This window comes from Acartia tonsa, chromosome 4, assembly GCF_053477335.1.
Source record: "Acartia tonsa isolate MP-2025a chromosome 4, ASM5347733v1, whole genome shotgun sequence".
NCBI classification, from domain to species: Eukaryota; Metazoa; Arthropoda; class Copepoda; order Calanoida; family Acartiidae; genus Acartia; species Acartia tonsa.
This window is the reverse complement of record NC_137263.1, coordinates 33,753,687-33,774,165: the sequence shown is the minus strand read 5'-3', so window position 1 is coordinate 33,774,165 and position 20,479 is coordinate 33,753,687. Positions and strand designations below refer to the sequence as shown.

At 32.6% G+C, this 20,479-nt stretch overlaps 2 protein-coding genes across 2 annotated transcripts in view; both read left to right on the top strand.

The window, feature by feature from the left end:
* Positions 1 to 12,491, top strand: part of LOC145316891 (uncharacterized) — a 212,543-nt gene extending 200,052 nt beyond the window's left edge. Inside the window, exons 4-17 of the mRNA XM_080157701.1 lie at positions 1,275 to 2,007; positions 2,843 to 2,935; positions 3,377 to 3,575; positions 4,875 to 5,022; positions 5,227 to 5,905; positions 6,490 to 6,673; positions 7,608 to 7,708; positions 8,163 to 8,394; positions 8,777 to 8,913; positions 9,074 to 9,594; positions 10,140 to 10,347; positions 10,791 to 10,904; positions 11,911 to 11,981; positions 12,241 to 12,491. Of these exons, the coding sequence (XP_080013827.1) occupies positions 1,275 to 2,007; positions 2,843 to 2,935; positions 3,377 to 3,575; positions 4,875 to 5,022; positions 5,227 to 5,905; positions 6,490 to 6,673; positions 7,608 to 7,708; positions 8,163 to 8,394; positions 8,777 to 8,913; positions 9,074 to 9,594; positions 10,140 to 10,347; positions 10,791 to 10,904; positions 11,911 to 11,981; positions 12,241 to 12,337 (3,517 nt within the window). The 3' untranslated portion in view covers positions 12,338 to 12,491. The remainder of the gene's footprint in view (positions 1 to 1,274; positions 2,008 to 2,842; positions 2,936 to 3,376; positions 3,576 to 4,874; positions 5,023 to 5,226; positions 5,906 to 6,489; positions 6,674 to 7,607; positions 7,709 to 8,162; positions 8,395 to 8,776; positions 8,914 to 9,073; positions 9,595 to 10,139; positions 10,348 to 10,790; positions 10,905 to 11,910; positions 11,982 to 12,240) is intronic.
* Positions 1 to 20,479, top strand: part of LOC145316890 (uncharacterized) — a 256,014-nt gene that overhangs the window by 200,054 nt on the left and 35,481 nt on the right. The window contains exon 2 of the mRNA XM_080157699.1: positions 18,676 to 18,728. The gene's annotated coding sequence lies outside the window, so the exon portion shown is untranslated. The remainder of the gene's footprint in view (positions 1 to 18,675; positions 18,729 to 20,479) is intronic.

Sequence of the window (20,479 nt, the reverse complement as noted above, 5' to 3'; positions counted from 1 at the left end):
AGACAAACAGATAAACATCCTGTTACTTTATTTTAAGGATACAGGTTAAAACTTAAAAATTATGTAACTATTAAATGATATTTCTTCTAAGCAATTAATCTAATAAACTATTACTACCCTCAATCTGTAATATTAACCCCTGTTGGAGGATGAGCGGGGAGGTGGCGTTGAACGCATGCCCCCCCCTCCCCCCCTGTGCATTTTCTCTGTATAAAAGGTAGAGGACTTTCAAAATATGGGTATGACACATAACTAAGAGTGTAATTTTTTGAATACCTCCTTCCTGGCGGGCACAGGATGCCAGCAAACCTGGCAAGGTCATTCAGGTAAAAAGTAAAAACATTTTTTTTACTTAAACAAAGCATTTCATGTTATCAAATACTTAAATATTCTAAAGTATATGAAATATAGGTGTTCAAGTCGATTTCAGGTTCCAGGTATAGTCCTGGTAGTCCTGTACCTCCAGGTCTCCAGAAATCTTTAAACGGTTCCTTTGAGAGCAATTTTTGACTTAGACACTTCCAATTTTAAATTTAGGCTTTTTAAATGTCTTCATGACATATTATAATTTCATAAAATCCATTGCTGTTTACCTGCCGACCGCCAGTTTGAGGCTGGCGGCTGCCAAGAACTGCTGCCCCCGCCAAAATTTATGTTTTTCTAATATAAAATTTACACAAAGATAAAATATTCAGAAAAAAATGTTCTTATAGCTTCAATAATAAGAAAATTACAGCCATTTATAATTAAAAAAGCAGAAATTTTTGTTGTAAAATATAAAATATTATATTGCCGGATATCCGGCCTCACAGGATATCCGGCCCAACCCTACTAATAAGAAGACAAGAAAGTAATGGTTTCCTGATAGCTGACCAACATTTTAAGGCCCTATAGTGTTTTAAATGCTTGCTATTTCATACTATTTTGTTTAAAATGCATACTATTTCATACTATTTTTAAAAAATTTACATACTATTGCATACTATTTACTTTTTTTTGCATACTATTTTATGCTATTTTGAAAAAAAGTCTGTGGCCACCCTGCTATTGTGCGGCTAAACAATTTAATATAAATTGATTTGAATTATCTCATCAAAAATCTTACAAAAGATGGCCGTATATACTAAGGCAGGTTTTCAAATTGTATTCAATTGAAAAATACACCAATTTTTCTCACAAGGAAAGTTATTTTTTATAATATTATGCTACTTTCTTTTCTTTTAACGTTTACAGCATTTCATGAAGTTAAATAAGTAAAAAAACTGTTGTGTTAGAAAACAACCATCTCCTGATCAAAGTCCACAACCAGTCAGTCCCAAGGAAGCATCGAGTAATGATGGCTTACTGTTATCTCCTAAACCAATGGGGGCGTTAAAATTGAAAATTAAGGGATTAAATGGTTTAATGGTATCTGAAATCAACAAAGATATCGGAGCAACAAATGAAGAGAACAGTCAATCAGATAACGAAGCAAACAACGTCAGTATAAGAGAAAAATCACCACTTAAGCCCATTGAACCATCAGAAACCATCCCACAAAATAAAGAAAAATCACCTGAAAAGTCTATAGAACCAATCAAAATAAACACCCTAAGAGGCGAAAAGTCTATAATAAAGCCCATTGAACCAATAAAAATCACCCAACAAAAATTAGTAAAGTTAAATGTTAAGTCTACTAGTAATTTTGAGAAAACAATTGAACCATTAAAGATAAAGACGCCACCTGCAACCAATGGAGCTAAAGTCAGAAAAAGCGTTATTGTGAGCACTAGAGGCAGAGGAAGGCCCAGGAAGGGTTTGGTGCCAAAGCTGAAAATTATATCACCTACTGTACCTACAAGTATAACAACGTCAACGATAAATAATGATAACCAAAATGTAGATTCAAATGATATTAATTCTACAAGCGATGTGTGTTCAAACAGCGCCCCTGGGCCTGCAAACATTGTCTGGAGTATTTGTGATGCTACTGATCCTAAGGCGGAATCCAGTGAGATCCCCACGAAGGTTTATAAATAATTTTTTAAAATATTTTTGCTTTGACGTTTTTTGTTCGTTTGATGTTTTTTCTCGTGCGATAAACTACACAAGCATGCTTTCTATATTTACCTATTCTTTTTATTAATATTATACACTTAACCAGTTTGATTTTTGGCACTCTATGACGCACAACACTTTACTTAAAGTTTTGGTTGCACCGTTTTTTTGATTCTCGCTGGTCTTCTTTTCTAATAGTATAAATTGGACATATTTGGTCTTTTTATATTTGGTCACCGATTAATGATGAATGGTAACCTATAACGTATAATGTAAGTTTAATTCATAATTTTCCTGCATCTGAATATACTTTTAGGTGACTAAGCTGTTCAAGCTTATCAAATTCCTTTTTACACCTTTTCTTTAATCTTTAACTATCGAAAAGAGGACCTTAGCAATTTTTTACTTGTGTGCTTTGCTTAGTCTAGACTTTAAAAAAAAAAAATTTAAAATAGAGTTTTTAACTTTTTTACCATTTCATAAATAAGTTATGCCTTCTTATGATTTGCATTTTAACTATGGTCCACGCAATGGTCTGGTTTTGTGTATTTCACACGTATTAAGAAAGCTTAAATTAAATGATATTAATTTCTCAGTTGTTCTATGAGGTTTGTACTATGTACACAAAATGAAAGTTTGCTTTATTCATTTAAAAGGCATAAGTTTTAATAAAAAAATTATTTGTTTTATTTGGTTTGTCTATGTGTTGAATGTGGTAGGGATTAATAAAAGCCTGTTTCAATTAATTTTGGGAAATTAAATAAGTAGAACATCTCAAGAATTTACATTTGATTTTGTTCTTCAGGAACCAGATTCAGTTCAAGTGCACCCTAGTCCTAGTCCTGAAAAAAGTCCAGCTACCACGTCAACATATAAATGTCCTTTGTGTTCTTTTAAGGTGATGATAACATTTTTATTGTAAGAGGGATTTGCTTTGCACTTATATATTAAAATTAGTTGGCATCCCATTTTGGCCCCCAAATTTTTCATTTAAAACTACCATGAGAAAAAGTTTAAAGGTTTCAAATCACAATATTAGTAAGTAGGTAGTAATTCCATCAAGTAAATTTTTTTTGTATAGGTATATGGAACACAGTCAATGTAAATACTTCAGGGGTGTATTCTTTCAACAATAACAACAAAATTTCCCCTTTCACCCTCTCCATGTCTTTCTTTAAAATAGGTTGATTAACCCCTTACCTTGAATTTCTCAATGATTAAATAATTAGGAAAATTATGCACCTCTGAATTATTTAATATTTTATTTTCCTTTTTTCTTGGTGTTGTTTTGAAGATTTATTACCTATATCCGAGTTTTCAATTTAAAATTATGCTTTAGAGCGCGGACAAAGAAGAGTCATCCAAACATTCTTGCACTACTAAAGTTGACAATCCTTTGGTATTGACTCTACAACGAATTCAAGTAAAGCTGGAGAATGACCGGGCATATAAGAAGTGTAAGAATAAATCCTACGTAATGAGACAGTTAGACTGGGAACGGATGAAATGGATACCTGGAGATGCCTCATTACCGCCAGGTTTCAATCTTTGTTTTCTCTTCAGAATTCCTGTATTTTACATATGTAGATTTACAATCAGTTACACGAACTTGTTAGTTTTACAGCTATTTTTATAACTAGCGGCTTCGCCCCTTGCCTCTAGGGGCTGTGCCCCAAGAGATGATAAAAAAAAAAATTAAGTTGAAATTCGTAAAAGGACCAGGGAAATCGTCTGCAAAAAAAGGACCAAGGAAATCTTCTGCAAAAAAAGGATGTGGGAAATCTTCTGCAAAAAAAATGGGGGGGGTTTTTTTTTTGGTTTTTATGGGGGTTGGGGGTGTCCCACCCCCCAAGAAAATAGCCTAAAACCACCACAGGACCAGTAGGTATATACCCTGAAGGGTAGAATCCAATCAGTTCAGTGGTTACCGAGATCTTAAGCTTCAGACGGACAGACATTACTCTACTTTGTATTATAGATAATGTTATGTATTTATTACTGTATTTTTTTTAGAAGGGGAAGGGGATTTGAGACTCATGATGCATAAAAAAAGAGCCTAATATACGCATAACAGACGACCAAAAATTTAATGTTTGTATTTCTTTAAGAAAGGGGCGGGGGGAATGTGGTGACTCGTGCCACGTCATACCAGCAATTTTATTTAGGGTGCTTCTCCCTTAGTTTTAGAGATAATTGGGTAAACCATCGCTCCCGCCGTTCACCGCCATTTTCCGCCGCCGCAAAAAAAATATTTCAAGTCGTTTAGTTCGGCGAGAAATGCGGCGGTCAAATCGTCGTTTATTTATATTAGTATTTTTTATTTACTTACCAAAAAAGATTTGGTTCTAATATCTTCAAAAGCACAGGAGGAAGTACTGAATTTAAGATAAACCATTATAAATGAGAATTTGAAAAAAATGACGAAGTCCCCCAGTAGGGTTGCTTGTAAGGGAAAAATTTCTTGAAAATAATAACATAGTCTCAAATGATTCCAAATTGCCTAATTCGGCGAGAAATGCAATAAAAAAAATTGGCGCCGGCGGAAAAAGATACCAAAACTTGGGGTAATTATTGACAAAACAAAAAAGATTTTACCCAATTATCTCTAAAAATAAGGGAGTAGCACCCAAAATAAAAATACTGGTATGACGTGGCACGAGTCACCACATTTCTCACCCCCCCCCCTTTTTATTTCTAAATAATCATATAGGTTAAAAATTACGTAACTTTTTGGTTAATTTGTAAAATCGAACTTCTCTCTGTCAACTGGTACATTAAATGAAATACCCCCTAATTTCCTTTTCAATATTGTTATTTAATTTTAAAATGTTATTAAGGGTGGATGTTGGCCAAAGCTAAAGATAAGCTAGGTTCCAAGCTGACGGTATTTTTATCACCCGATAAGAAGATGTTTAGCAACAGGGACAGAATTGCAGAGTATTTAGCAAACACTGGAGATCAAATAGTCAGCACTGATGGATACAGGTATAAATCCATTGAAGAAAAACTTTTTGCTTAAAGAATTTAAGTATTTTAGGTCTTTGATTAAACCCACTGATTTTTGTTTAAAGGTGAACTTTTCTTTTATTTAGAAATTATCTAGGTAGGTAGGTAATCGATTTTCAACAATCCTTTATTGTAGAAAAAGAAATGTAAAGTAGATATGTCTCTAAGTTTTGATATCTTTAGATATAAAACTGATTCAAGTGGGAAGAATACAATTGACTACACCTACCAAAACGGAGACCCCAACGGAATGCGCAAAAAGAGTAAACTTGTGTTCCGAGGCGGTCCTGGGGTTGCTAAAATGAAGAATGTCAAACCAATGAACAGCAACACACCGCAGCAATCCTCTGAGCAGGGAAGCTGTAAATGGTTCATGCCGTCAGAGAAACAGAACAGGCCCGTGGTGCTACAATGTCAGCGCAAAGGAGATAAAAATATTCTTCTACTTAAACCTGCTGATACGAATGGTAACAAACAGAACAATGCTGAAATTATTAATGAAAATTTACATAATGAAATTATCAATGGAGATAACAACAAATCTGTTTGTGGGCAAATAGCGCAAGCGACAACAGATGAAAAGCCCCAATCAGACACAATTCAGCCGTTTAAGAAAAGAAAGCGGGACGTTTCACATCGTTCAAGTCCTAGTCTAGTAGATCAAAGTCCCAGCACGCCACTTGGCAAGCGAATGCGAAAAGAAAATGGGGATAGTTCAACTGTATCAAGTTCCGACACACCAGGAAGCACATCTAAGGAAACACCTACCGGCAATAAGGAAGGGCGCAAACGTTCTAAAACAGGAGGAAATAATGTTCTGCACATCAAATGTTGTAATCCAGAGTGCAAGATCTGGAGAAAGGTTTGTTTTGCGTTTTTCGTCATAAACAAGGTTGATATCATCATTAAGTAGCAAAGATTAATAATATGATACTTTTAGTAAAAAATCAAGAAAAGCGCAACAAACTAGATAATTGTCAAGATACGTTATGTTAATGTACAGTAGATTTTGAAAAATTAAAATAATTTTAAAATTTCATACTCGAATTTTTTACCTGCTGAATTACATTTTGCCACAGAAATCAAATATCATCTGCAGCATAATAAATTGATAAATACACGGATAGAGATAACGGTCTTAAAAATTTTGACAATAATTCTGCCTTCTATCTTTAAAGCCTAGCCTTGTTAATCACATTTGAAATACAAAAACTAAGAGCATTGTCAATAGACTGCTAGACAAAACAGTGTATAGACTGGACAGTATGATGATGGACTAAGCCGAATATAGAGTAGCTTAGCTATTAAAAATTCTCAATAATGTATGTTTAGAATTATTTTCTTAATTACCTAGGTATTGAAAAGCCATCAACAATTCTAAGATAATTTTAAATTTGGTTTTCAAACCACTGTGATTAAAATATTTTTAAGTCAATATTTTTTTAGACGAGTATGTATAAGTATTCGTCTCAAGTACCTGAGTTCTGGGTATGTTCCATGAACACAGACGACACCAGCCAAGTGTGTGGAGTAGGCGGAGAGGATCACTCTGCCCCTGAGAATGTCGAGATCAAGTATAATCGAGGAGATCTAGTGTGGGCTAAATTGAAAGGGTTCCCTTGGTGGCCAGGTAAGATTAATATCGTAAACATCAGTTGGCTAAATTTATTTATCTATATATATATATATATATATTATCTTCCTAGAAACAGACAGAAATGCTTAATTGAAATAAGTTACGTATTCTTTATCTTAATATACATATTTTTGACGTCTAGAAATCAGTGTTTCAGAGCTCCGGCTCCAGATTAGCTAAAAATGATTTTTTAAACTAATATTATAATTTGGCAACGGTCTATTTCCATATAATAAACTAAAACACTGTTGTTACTTAACAAATAGACACACATCCTTCTACTTTTATATAGCTTTAATCAAATTAAAGCAAAATATTTTATATTATTTATTTTATTTTATCAAATTCAATAATGAACAAAAATTGATATATTAATTTTAAGGTAGGAGCCGGAGCCAGAGCCGCATCAAAATTAAACGGCTCCGACACCCTGCTAGAAATATTGCAATTTCTATTTTTATTCATTTTGTCCTTATAATAAAATGAAATACCTAGGGGTGTATATTCTGCACAAGATTCATTTTTTTCCTGCTGCAAAATTTTTATTTTTTTTTCCCTAATAGTTTTTTCCAGCAAGTAAAGGGAAAATGGAAAAAATATTTTCAGTACTCTTTATTTTATTCATATTATCCCTTCTCCCACATATTCTTTTAGTTTTTTTTTTATCCAATGAGGGGAGAAAAAAGGATAAAAATGTTTTCAGTTCTCTTAATTTTTACATTATTTTTCTCCCAACCACATATTTTTTATTTTATCCCTCCCTCCCTCCGCCTTTTAGCTGGGTTAAATTTGCAGAATAAACACCCATGGAAATAACGCTATTTAGCGTTATTTTTTCACGATTGATTAAAATCACATACTTGAAAACTAAAAAAATAACACTTAAGCACTTATCTTTCTATGCATGAATAATAATTTGATTATTTAGGTATGATTGACCTTAGTCCAGAATCTGGAGAATTTTACTGGATGGATGAAGATATTAGTACGACTGAACCAGCAAGATATAATGTCATCTTCTTTGAAAAGGTAATTAATGTTTTTGAAGGGAGCGTGTATTATTGCATAAAATAGCTTAAAACTTTCACTGTTGCTATTAGAAGCTCCGTAAATGAGGACCATATCGGCCCAGAGGTTAGCGAGATCGAAAGCTTGATGCACACACAAGACAGACATCTTGTTACTGTTATTATAAGAATAACCCGCCGCTTTCATCTGTTAGTTTTAACGGTGTTACCGGGTTCGAGTATGTTACCGATTACCTACTACTTCTATGTAAAAAGTCACTGTGTTATAATAAATAATGGCAAAATGAAACAAATCATTCATAAAAAAATTGCGTTAGTCAGAGCTAATTCGTTGGTCGTATGCTTGTAAACAATTTCTAGAACTTAAACGACGGCGCCACATTTTTAATGACTAAGTTCTTTTACAATGTATGTACATTATGAACATCTAAACTGATAAATAATGTCTTTGATAGGAAAACGAGCTAAGTAGTGCTTGGATACCTTTAGACAAAATAAGAATGGACGAGAACAAGAATATGGGGTCCAACATCGTGTTGAAGCCGCCCATGAAGGAGAACCTACGCCAGGCCTACGCTGTCGTAGAATCTGCTCGCCTTATGTCATCAAGCGACCGGCTTAAGAAGTTTTCGTACGTGAATGTTGGCGGAGACCATGATTCTGATGGAAATATTGGCTCTGAAGATGGTAGACTTTTTATCTTAAATCGAAGACAATCGACAAAATAAACTTGTTGTTTGGTCAATTTATTTATTGTTAGTACAATACTAGTAGTCTGATCTATATTAAGTTAAAAGATTAGCGTAGAAGTTAAAAAGAACAAAGATGACAACATCCATAAAAGCGAAGCTCTGAAACTGTATGACATGTCTAAATTAACGAAAAAAGCTATCCGTTACGGACGGACGGACTGACCGACCCTAATTATAGAAAAGCTTCGCTTTTAAAAAGGAAAGAGCAACTTTGAAAATAACCTAATATCAATTTAACTCGCTATTACCATCAAAGCTTAATCATTATTAAAAGATTTTTTCTTAACAATTTTTATATGTTTAATGTGTGATTTTAGAATTTCAACCCGAGTTTAAGACGCCGAAATCATTTGGTCGCCCTGCTACAAAGAAGACTGCAAGTAATTCAACTCCAAGAGTACAACAGGACAATTCAAAGATGCCAAAACCAAGCAAACCGGCTAATGCCGTTCAGGTGTTCATCTAGTTGCTAGTTATATTTACATTAAAGTCAAATTCAAACTTCCATGTATTTTTTCTCCTTTTTTTATGCTTAGGTATTTGTATTAATATAAAAGTTAGAATAGTAAAATACATACCTAAGATAAGTTAGTAAACTATTTTGTTCTGTTTAGGATAAAACAATAGATATAGCTCAACCTTCGACCTCAACTGCCGACACAACACAATTTGCACAGCCTAACAAGACTGTAATGCCCATAATAGCAATAAAATCCGCCCCGCCGCCTCCGTCCCCAGCCAGACCCAACGACCCGCCCCCAATCTACGATCCAGTGCCACCGTTAAACCTGACCAGCAAAGAGCAAATAAAGCCAGAACAGTTGTTTATAAACTCAAATCCTGCCTGGAAGAAAGTGTACCCTCATCCAAGCTTGCCGCAAGATGTTCTGATAACTCTGGCGGTAATTAACCTTGATCCTGATAATCAGAACGGCGTGGCCTGCCGCAAGATTGTGGCTTTCCTGAGCCTTTATTTTCCATACTTTAACCGGAACCTGGAGGACTGTAGGAAGTTGGTGCGTATGGCCCACAACATCAAGCCTGAACAGGAGACAGGCAACGAAAATTTCAGAATAAAGAGTGCCTTAATTCCTAGACTTATGGAAAGGATGGATCTACATATGAGAAAAAACAGGTGGGTCTAACTCTTTGTGTAATTGCATGTAATCAGGGACTAGGGAATGCTATTAAGTCAAACAACTCTCAGTGAGAATTTTCCCACTACCCTCTTCCCTTAACTCTTCCCCTTCTTATTCGCTTCCCTTCAGTTAGATCGAAAAACAAGTTTTACGCCAACAAAATATTGAATTTTCAGCAATTTAAATTTAACTAATTCGTTGAATGACAGCCCCTGCATGTCATACAACAAATTTCGGACTAATCGCGGTTTAGTACTTCTACTTATTGTAAGGGTTGTCATTGCTCGCGTATATCTTACACGGATATCTTCCTTTATCCACTTTACAGATCTTTGAATTATAGGTAAATATTTTAAGATGAATTTAATAAACAACATTTTGTTTTTGAAATACCATTGATTTAATCTAAAATAATTTTCTAAGATCTTAAGCTGCATACACATAACCTTAATACTTTATATAAGAGGATAGAAAACTAATGAATCTGTTCCAAGTCACAACATTCGTAATTGTCATACCATTTATTATACTTTATTATCAGGGGTGTGGTTAAAGATGCCGTACTATTCGAGGAATTACTGGAAACTTTAAAAAGACCAAATGAAGAGAATCAAGCCCGTAACTTCAGGCCTCCGTATGACCTGAAGATGTTATTCAACCTAGCTGTGATCAACCTTTACCCTCCCTTCACGGCTGACCAAGCTTTCATGTTCTTGGCGTTTCTGTTTCCCAGCATTGTAGAACAGAAGGTTTGTTAATCATTTAATTCTTTATCAGTTTCTATCGTCGAATAGTAGAGCTTATTATTTTTACCAACCAGCGACTTATCCATAGCATATAGAGGCTTTTTATTCGAAGTTTAACGGAGGGCAAGAAAAATGGTTTAATCAGAGGTGGATTCTCAAAAAAAAACTTTTTGGCTCAATGCCACACTAACATTAGTGAGGCTCGCTAAAAATTATGTGAAAAATCCTCCAAAATCGCAAAAAAATGTACAAAAATTAAGTAAAATCATAAAAGGGTTATCAACATATGATTTCGTTTAATTTTTGTAGATTTTTAATGCGATTTTGGAGGATTTTTCACAAAAAATTTTAGCGAGCCTCACTAATTTTAGTGAGGCAGTGAGCAAAAAGTTTTTTTTAAGAATTCACCTCAGTTTATTTTATGTAAACTATTCTTGTTAATTCAGGTTTTCACAAGTCAAGATATTATCGAGGAGATGAGTAGACATCAGCATTTGCATTTTGTAACCGGACAAAGAGATGAGAAATATTACTACCTACACCCTGAAAAGTACAACACGGTAAGGCTTTTTTGTAAAAAGCATATAAGTGAATAATATTTTAACAAAGATGACAACATACATAAGTAGCGAAGCTCAAAAATTATGAAAGGATATCTGGAAAAAATGTTCTGTAGAGCAGTGTCATACAAAAATTATTAAACTTGATAAAATAGAGAAATCACGCAACCTTTAAAGCTTAAAAATCTAGGAATCGATCTAGCACCACAATCAAAAGAAAAATCTTAATGAAACTTGATGGAAATATGTAGAATATGAGCATATTCAATTCCTGAAAATTTCAGCCGTCAAACATAAATAGGAACAGATAAAATCACACAAAAATCTAGGAATCGATCTAGCACCCCTAATTAATGCACAAATCTTAATAAAACTTGGTGAAAATATGTAGAATATGAAATTAATTACTCCCTGAAAATTTCAGCTCTCTATCTTGATAAGGCTTGCAAAAATTAAGAAAATTTGAAAATCTACGAATCGATCTAGCACCCCAAGTAACAGACAGATGGACAAAACAATGTATAGAATAGATGGGTATATGGCACAGAAATCTTCACTAAAAATTTCAGCTGTCTATCTTGAATAGGAGCTGAGAAAATAACGTTTCCCCCAATTCATTACTTACGGACAGACGGACGGACATTTGGAATTATAGAGTAGCTTCGCTACTAATAATAAGAGGCGATTTCTCTTGGGAGTGTGGTGGTACACTCTCTGAATATAGCTATAAACCTTCCTATGTCCTATGAGAAGCTACATTGTAAAGTAATATCCATCAGTACAGACAGACAGATACAGATCCTGAAACTTTTATATAAGGATGATAGAGAAATTGTCGAAAATACTTTTCCTTTCACTTAAAGAGGAATAATTTTAAAATAAGATAAATTAGGTGCCTATTTCAGGGTGAAAAATTACATTGATTCAAATCTTTTGCATTATTTTCAATGTTATTTTCAATTTTTCATCCAAGAAGAAAAAAATTAGATGGTTTAATTTATTTTAGATCTTGTTTCAAGTTCTGAATTTTTTTACCCTACCAAGTAACCTGGAACAGCTGAATAAGAGTATTTGCAGGTATATTTTATATTTCAGTATTGCTTTGAAACCGATTAATATCCTCGGGATTAAAACAGTTCTCAGCCAGACTAAAAATTCATGTATTATATTTTTTCTAACACAGAGGACGAGAGATGTAAATATTGATTTAAAATGTCAAAATTATTTTAAGTAATTCTAGATCTAAATTCACTTTTACCAAAAGTACAGCTGATGGAATGACCAATTAACGCACATACTCATAGTGCATTCTTGTAAACAAATTCAAATATTTCAGACGAGAATTTATCAAGCTTCTGTTACCTGGCCTTTCCCTGGCCGCCGCTGGACTCGTTGGAGACGGTGATAACAGTGTTTCTTCATCTGATATTTAAAGCCTAACTCAACAGTTTGAGATCTGAAAAATTTAAAATTGAAGGCAAGAAAGGGAAAGATATTGGTATCATTTTCAGTAAATGTGTTAATGTTATTATTAACTAATTTGTTTTATAAATTCAAATTATTTGTTATTTACTACCTATCAAAGTCTCATTCCCTGTGGTGTTTTAACCATCCTCGTCAATTAATCTTGTGTTCTGCTGATCAAACAAACGAAAATGGGAGGGGAATAATAATTTACAAAACAAAAATTAGAGGTTATGACAAAATCCTTTATGTTCGAGTATAGGTTAAGAAACAAACGAAACAAAAGAATGTGCGGATAACTCTAAAAAGCAAGCTTGATCTATAAGTATAGATCGTTGTAGAATTAGATTGTATATTGTTATTAGCCGTCCCTACTTAAGATTGATTTGGATATATATATTTATGTTGGCATTCTTGTAGAATGTAGAAGAAATTATTTTTCAGAAAATTTATATAACAATTAATAATTCATAAGGAAAAAGGATAAGAGGATGAATACTCACCCCTTTTTCATGGTAAAATACTACTTCCCCATCCCTAAATTTAGAAGCAGACGAAAATCAAAAACCGCCCAGGGCTTTTTGTAAGTCAATCATAAATAATAATGTGAGAAAAAAGAAAAGCGATATTTAGCAAACAGCCGTGGGCGGTCAGAATCAGCTGAATGTTCATTATGAAAAAAATTCCCCCCTTTTTAGAAATAGAAGGATTCATCTTTCATGAACAAATTTTTTTAAATAAAAATAAAATTCTATGTAATTTTTAATTAAAACATTAAAACGAAAATATCTAATCTAATATTCTTGCCCTAAATATGGAAATAGTAAAAAGTAAAAAAATATTTTTTTAATAAATTTTAATCCTCCCATTTGAAAAGTAGTGGAATAGCAATAAATTTTAGCGCGGCAACAGTGCTGAGTAGGCCTCTAGGCCCACTGCCTATTTTCGTCTTCTAGTTGCTTCGATTCCTCTCTTTTATTTTTTTCTCTATGTAATAATTATATATTACTAGCGGCTTCGCCCCTAGCCTCTAGGGGCTTTGCCCCAAGAGGTGATAAAAAAATTAAGGCGAAATTCGTTAAAGGACCAAGGAAATCTTTTACAAAACATAAAGGACCAAGGAAATCTTCAGCAAAAAAAAAATGGGGAGGGGATTTTTTTGTTTTTGGGGGGGTTGGGGGTGTCCCGACCCCCAAGAAAATAGCTTAAAACCACCACAGGACCAATAGGTATATACCCTAAAGAGTAGAATCCGATCGGTTCAGTGGTTACCGCGATCTTAAGGGACGGACAGACAGACGGGCAGACATCGTTCTACTTTGTATTATAGATTGATTTTCCTATATGCGTTAATCCAAAATATTACTTAACTGTTAGGTATTTGGAAATTTTACTTGAAAGAGGGGTTTTTAACAAATCATTTTTAGTTTACTTTTGTTTTATTAATAGTAATAAAGTAAATAAGGTTCTACAATTTGTAGAAATCAATTTCTGTCAGGGATTATTTCAAATGACTGTAAAAATCTACACCAAAATATCTTTTCTGTGTTCATTTTATCTTAGGTTTGTTGTACTTTCAGGAAACTGTTTGTAATTTCTGATCATTTTCGATGTTAACACTATGTTTAATATTTTATGTTGTTATTTTTAACTCTACGTGATTTTTCTAAATTTTTATATTATAGGTATTTTTTACATATATTTAATTTTAATAACACAAATGTCAGGAAGACTTTTTACCTAATATATTGAAATGCCTGTTATACCTAGTAATAATTTTTACTTATTTTTTTATTTTATAGTTTGCTAACAAAAGCCTTTAACTTATTTTTCCCCGGTAAAATATTCCGTCTTTGGATTCAAGTTTGATATTATATTTTTTTAAATTATAGATTTACTTACCTATGTCTTTATGAATTAAAATGACCTTAAATCAACTTTTTTAAAGGTTTTTATGGGTACCAATTTAATATATGTTTAGTTTAACAGATTTTATTTTTGTTGATGTTATTTCAGGGCATTTATTATATGTACAAATATTTGTATTTTTGCGTTTTTTATGCACAAAAATTAATTTCACCTTGTGTTTGTTTAATATTCACCTTCACTCTAAATTACGTTATTCCATATCGTATTTTAATGTAAAAAGCGAATTTGATTATTATTATTTTGTACTTTTTATACAATATTTAATAAGTAGATCTTTTGGATCTGCTAGAATCACTGTAGAAGTTGCTGGTTTGGAGCATTTTAATATAACAAAAAACGCTAAACACTTTTATTTGCCAAACAGCAAACAAAAATGTTATTTCCGCATAATATTATAATCCGTAAAAAAAGACCTGCAAACAATCTAAAATATTTAATATCCAAATTTGCAATGCATGTAGAACATCTTGTTGAATAAAACATGCCCAAAATAAGTTTCTTATGCATTTTTGTAAGCTGCGAGATAATTAAACTGTGTATGATTGCGAATCGGCTATTTTAGATTATACGAGGGCACAGCTATCCTCAACAGTTTAGCGGATTTATAAACAACACGCTCCAAGCGGTCAATGGATCTTAAAAATAGACATACTTGCTGAATCATATCTGGTTTTACTTAAATTATACCTGCTCCTTCTTCGGGACTATGGGCTTTTAAAGATTTTCACTTAAATTGCCCTATTATTTGACTTAAAAATAGCGTTCGACAAGACATCCTGTAGCTGTTTATAAGTTTTAATACAAAAAAGATGTTATTATTTTTTTTTAAGGCCATCAAAATGTCTTTTATTAGATTTAAATCTAACCGATATAATTGTTATTGGTTCCCTCTGCCGTTTCTATCCATATTTCATGAAATTAAAACCATGAGAAAGAGTTGACGAGAAAATAAGAAAAGTGTTGAGAGGATAAGTAAAAACTAAGTTAATGATAGAGGTATAGTATTAAGACTAAAGTAATTTTATCTAATATAAGGTTTAACAAGGTTAACCTCAAGAAAAACCTAAATATAATGGTGGGACAAAGTAAATTATAAAGTAAATGATCAGTTAAGTTGTCATAATAAATAGGAAATAGAGGAATAGAAATAAAGAAAAGAATGATAGGAGAATATATAAGAAAACCGAGAAACCCTTAAATATCAATATAAAAAATGTAGCATGACCAACAGACTGACAGACAAAGTAAGTTGTATGCTGTTACTTTTTGTTAAGGGATATCTTCACAAAAATTGACTTATCTATCTGAAATAGTATTGGTTAAAATTATATTTTACCATATTGTTATGGACTGACAGACAAGATGAATTATAAAGTAGTTCTGCTACTAATCCGCAACTATGGCTCGTCATGTAGCGCAGCCGCTCTTCGTTGGGGATGTGATAGGTTCGCGGTACAAATAAAGAAGTTATAAATAGTTCCTTCTGTTACTATATTAGGTGTGCGGCATAAATAGTTAGAGTAGGGAGACAGGGATCTAAAGAGATAAGACAATGACTTATAATATGATGTAAATCCCCAATGATGATACACAAATTTACCCCTTATTTAGCTTGCACTTAGTGGTTGAAAAGCTTGGAAACTCAACTTAAATACCAATCAATCAAAACTTAATAAAAGTCTCCAAAGTTGTAAGCCAACAAATAAGAAAACACTATTATAAAACTTTTGCTACAGCCCAATGTCCCCTTTCCCTTCTCAGATAAAGTGTTGGTTGTCTGTTGAATGTTACTTAAATGAATATCCAACAGTGGGCGGTAGAGCTCCCATGACAAGCGCGCGGATTTTGAAATCGAAGGATAAACTCACCCCAATTAGGTAATATTTTCGCTATTAAAAACTTAAAACATATAGATATATTTATGTTAAGTATACTCTGCTAACTTAATTTGAAGTCAAATAAGCTGATCATATTTCTACCATCCATTTTCTTATATTATGCCTGGAGTAAAACTTCAATTATATAGGTTAGTACTCTAGCCTATAACTTTTCCTCAAGATAAAAATACAGTTAATCTTTTAGATGATTGTAAATTATAGCATACTATTAAAAATCGGTATGCAAAAGATAAATTTCTTGTCAAGTTTCACAATTATCATTTTTATCTTTTGATATGATAAAAAGTAATGCATAATTTAATGTTCTATTTTTATCATTGGTGTTGGGCGTTATATACCAAAAATATTTGATGCAGTTATCAGTAAGTATATAAACAGCAGGTCAACAGTCTTTAGATTTATGAAATAATATTAAATATGTATTAGATGGCAGTTCACAGCACAAAAAACGCGCGAACAGAGGATAGTGGGTTAAACTAAGCACTACTTTTATTCCTCAAAAAATAAAAATCACTGTGTGATAAACATGCTGCTACTTTTGTTTTCCATAAATTGTTACATGTCTTTTATTACTATAAATAAACATATGGTTGCCCTTTAACATCCAGGGGATTTGTATTCAAAATGGAAGGAAAAGGCAGAAAAATAGCCTAAAACCATTCTGAGACCGATTTAAATTTTCCATTATTTCGAGAATTCAATCAATTCATTAGTTATTGGAATCTTAAGCTAGCTACAAACAAAAAAAACCCTTAAAACTTTAAAAAATATAATAAGTATAAAATACATTTTACATCTGTGCCAATAAAAAAATTTGATCCTGAATTCATGTTAGTATATCATACTGTAATCTTAGGCAATATAATTATTTTTTAGGAACCGCTATTCTTGACTAGCTGGAGATTTAAACGCACACTAGATCATTTTCTAAAAATATTTTTTCTTACTGCCCTGTAATTTACTAATTACATTTCATATTTTGTTTTGATATCTATTTCAGCTTAAAACTGTAGTCATAATGTCACCAATCCTACTTTATAAAGTAGTAAGTTGTTTTGGGTCATGCGAAGGAAACGAAGTTGCAGGTTTCGTCGTATTTTAACAGTAGCTTTTGAAAGGTTATATTAGGTTAGGTTAGGCGATTGCCCCGCAAGGTTAGGCAATTGGCCCCGCGGGGTTAGAGCACTAGCAGGAGCTAGAAATAGGATAAAAGCTAATGTGAAAATATAACGAAAATGGCAACTTTGTTTCCTTCACATTAGCCAGTTTTTTTTATAAAGCTTAAGATCTGAAAAGTTGTTAGGTTGTACTTTTCAAGAAAGCACAATAAATTTTTTTAGTTATGTTAGGCTATTTTCCTCCTCCCCCGCCTTCCCTAGAGGATCAGGTAATCTTATAATGTTAAGTAGTAAGTTTTGTGAATGTATAAATTAACATTCTGATATTTGAATGGTAATTTTGTATAAAAACAAACACTGTAAATAATGGTAGAAGAAAAAGCTGTTAACAATTTTATCAATATATTAAATACAAATGATTCCTTTTTTGTAATAAAACTTATAAACAGCTACAGGATGTCTTGTCGAACGCTATTTTTAAGTCAAATAATATGGTATTTTAAGTGAAAATCTTTAAAAGCCTATAGACCCGAAGAAGGAGCAGGTATAATTTAGGTAAAACCAGGTATGATTTAGCAAGTATGTCTATTTTTAGGATCCATTGACCGCTTGGAGCGTGTTGTTTATAAATCCGCTAAACTGTTGAGGATAGCTGTGAGGGACTTATGTAGGTTAAAATGGTTGAACTGCGTTGCCGTTTGGCCGTAGTACTATTCTTAGAAAATGTATGATTTTAGCTCATGTTACAGTGAACTGTACCAGATCCAATATTTTGACTTAATACGTACACGACTGCCATAACAATAAAGAACAATTTGCTCCTATGGGGTTTACACAACGAAATTTCTTTCCCCCCAAAGAAAACATTTTGCTTACTCCATAGACCTCAACACTTTTTCTCTTTTGCAGAAACTTCAGAGAATACAATTATTTTCCTGGGTAGGAAGTTTCCGCTTGTTAACCCCTTAATAAATTATAAAACAAGAATTTTACTATCAAGTTAATTTAATTTACAAATCTGCGTTTTTTTATTTAAAATAATTCGGCTTACTGCTAAAGAAATTTTATGTTTGTTTTTGCATTTTATGTAAAAATGGTAGAAAATTTGCATTGTTACTTTCTGTAATATTAGGTTTAGTAATATATAAAAAAAATACCTTAGCATTGGTCAAACTCTTTCAATTTGATTTTTGATTTTTTCAAATAAGAATTGGATCACTTCATATTTTTCACACTTTCTTTGACAATTGTGCTAAGAATTTGACCAATATACAAGGAGTTAATGTTTTACTGATGACACGTGAAATTTTTAAATATATGTATTTGTTGTTTCCAAGATTTTCAATTTATTTCAAATTTAGATCTTATGCATCTAAGTGTAAAATGTGCCACGGGGAAGAATCATATCAATTCAGGTAATTTTTTTTCTAAAATGGTTTAGTCAGGGATGGAATGGTAATCCAAATTTGACAGCTTTGTCATCCTATTTTTCCTTGGATGAATTGTTTGTATTTTTATGTATTGGTTCGATATGTGAATAAAGGTAGTAAGCCAAGAGAGGTAATGTCTGATTGAGCCAATAGGAGAATCCCATCGGAACCTACATTAAATATCATTGGTTGAAGTTGTGTACACATTTTATTACGAACGCATGTTTTTTTTCATTTCATACATAAAAAAAAGTAAAAGCTTTACTGAATCAAACTTACTTGCTCAAAAATTTCGTCATAAATGAGAAAGCTTCAAACAGAGATGGATTCTTAAAAGAAAATTATGCTCGCTATGCACCTCAGCTTGAGTCGAAAGTAAACAATACTATTGTCTGCTAATAATGTTCCTTTTAAGATTTGACAAAAAATCGGGTCAGAAGCGTAATCTAGATATAGTATGTCTATTGATATGTGTTACGTCGCGTGGTTACAACCCTATTAGTTTTATTTTATTTTTTAACATTATATTGGTTTTATACACTTCGATGCCTATAGAGAAATGAATTTAAAAGATTTTGTGGATACTCCCTTAGCTTCTAGGGCTTTTTTCCTAAGAGGTATGGATAGGTATGTGTTTTTTTTTTTTTGGGGGGGGGGGGAGTGCAACCTTTTTAAAATTGGCTAAATTCATTGGTTACTACACCGACTCAGAATTACCACTTTTTTAAAAATTCAATGGGCGCGCTATTCCAACCCATTCCTTTTATGATGTAATGACCATTGATACCAAAAAAAGTGTTCTGGTAGCTTTTTTTCAGCAATATGTCAGCTTCGATTTTCATGAAAAAGGGGAAGGGTCCCCCACGGGGGAGAAATTTTTTTTTTCAATCAAAGCATGGCTTTATATACCTTCCTGAATTCGTCTTGAAGAGTAGAATATGGATCAAAAAACGATTTTTAAAAATATTGACCCTGGCAAAAGTTATCCTTAATTAACTGTCAAAATCAGCTGATTTTGCTAAAATGGCCAAAATTGTCAGTCTTTTGAGAATAAATTTTGCCAGGGTCAATATTTTTAGAAATCGTTTTTTGATCCGTAATGTACTCTTCAAGACGCATTCAGGAAAGTATATAAAGCCATGGTTTGAAAGAAATTAAAATTTCTCCCCCAGGGGGGACCCTTCCCCTTTTTCATGAAAATCGAAGTTGACATATTGCTGAAAAAAAGCTACCAGATCACTTTTTTTGGTATCAATAGTTAGTATATCATAAAAGAAATGGGTTAGAATTGCGCGCCAAAAAATTTTGTATTGTGAGTCGGTCTATTTACCTTATGTTTTTATTAATTCTTCTTGTAGCACGTTGGACGCTTTGGAAGATTGAAAGTATTGACGCTTTGCTTTCTCCGCTAGTACGTTGCTCTTGCGCGCAATTGAAGGTGGATTCGCGACGTAGACACGATCCCAATATATATACATTTTATACCTAATTTGTTTATTATTATATATTTTAAGTTTTTTTCTGGAGTATTTGAAAGAAAATAAAAAAACGATTTAATGTACTATATACTGTTTTAATCATATTTTATTGAAAGCCAAAAAGTCTTATTTCGCGCAAAAAAATGCCGCGCTTTTTCTGATGACGTTTTTGGATTTTCACATTTTCTCCGTGTGTATATTTTCCCTTAAATACATAATTAATACTACATTTCTACTTTGAAAAAAAATGAAATTCTT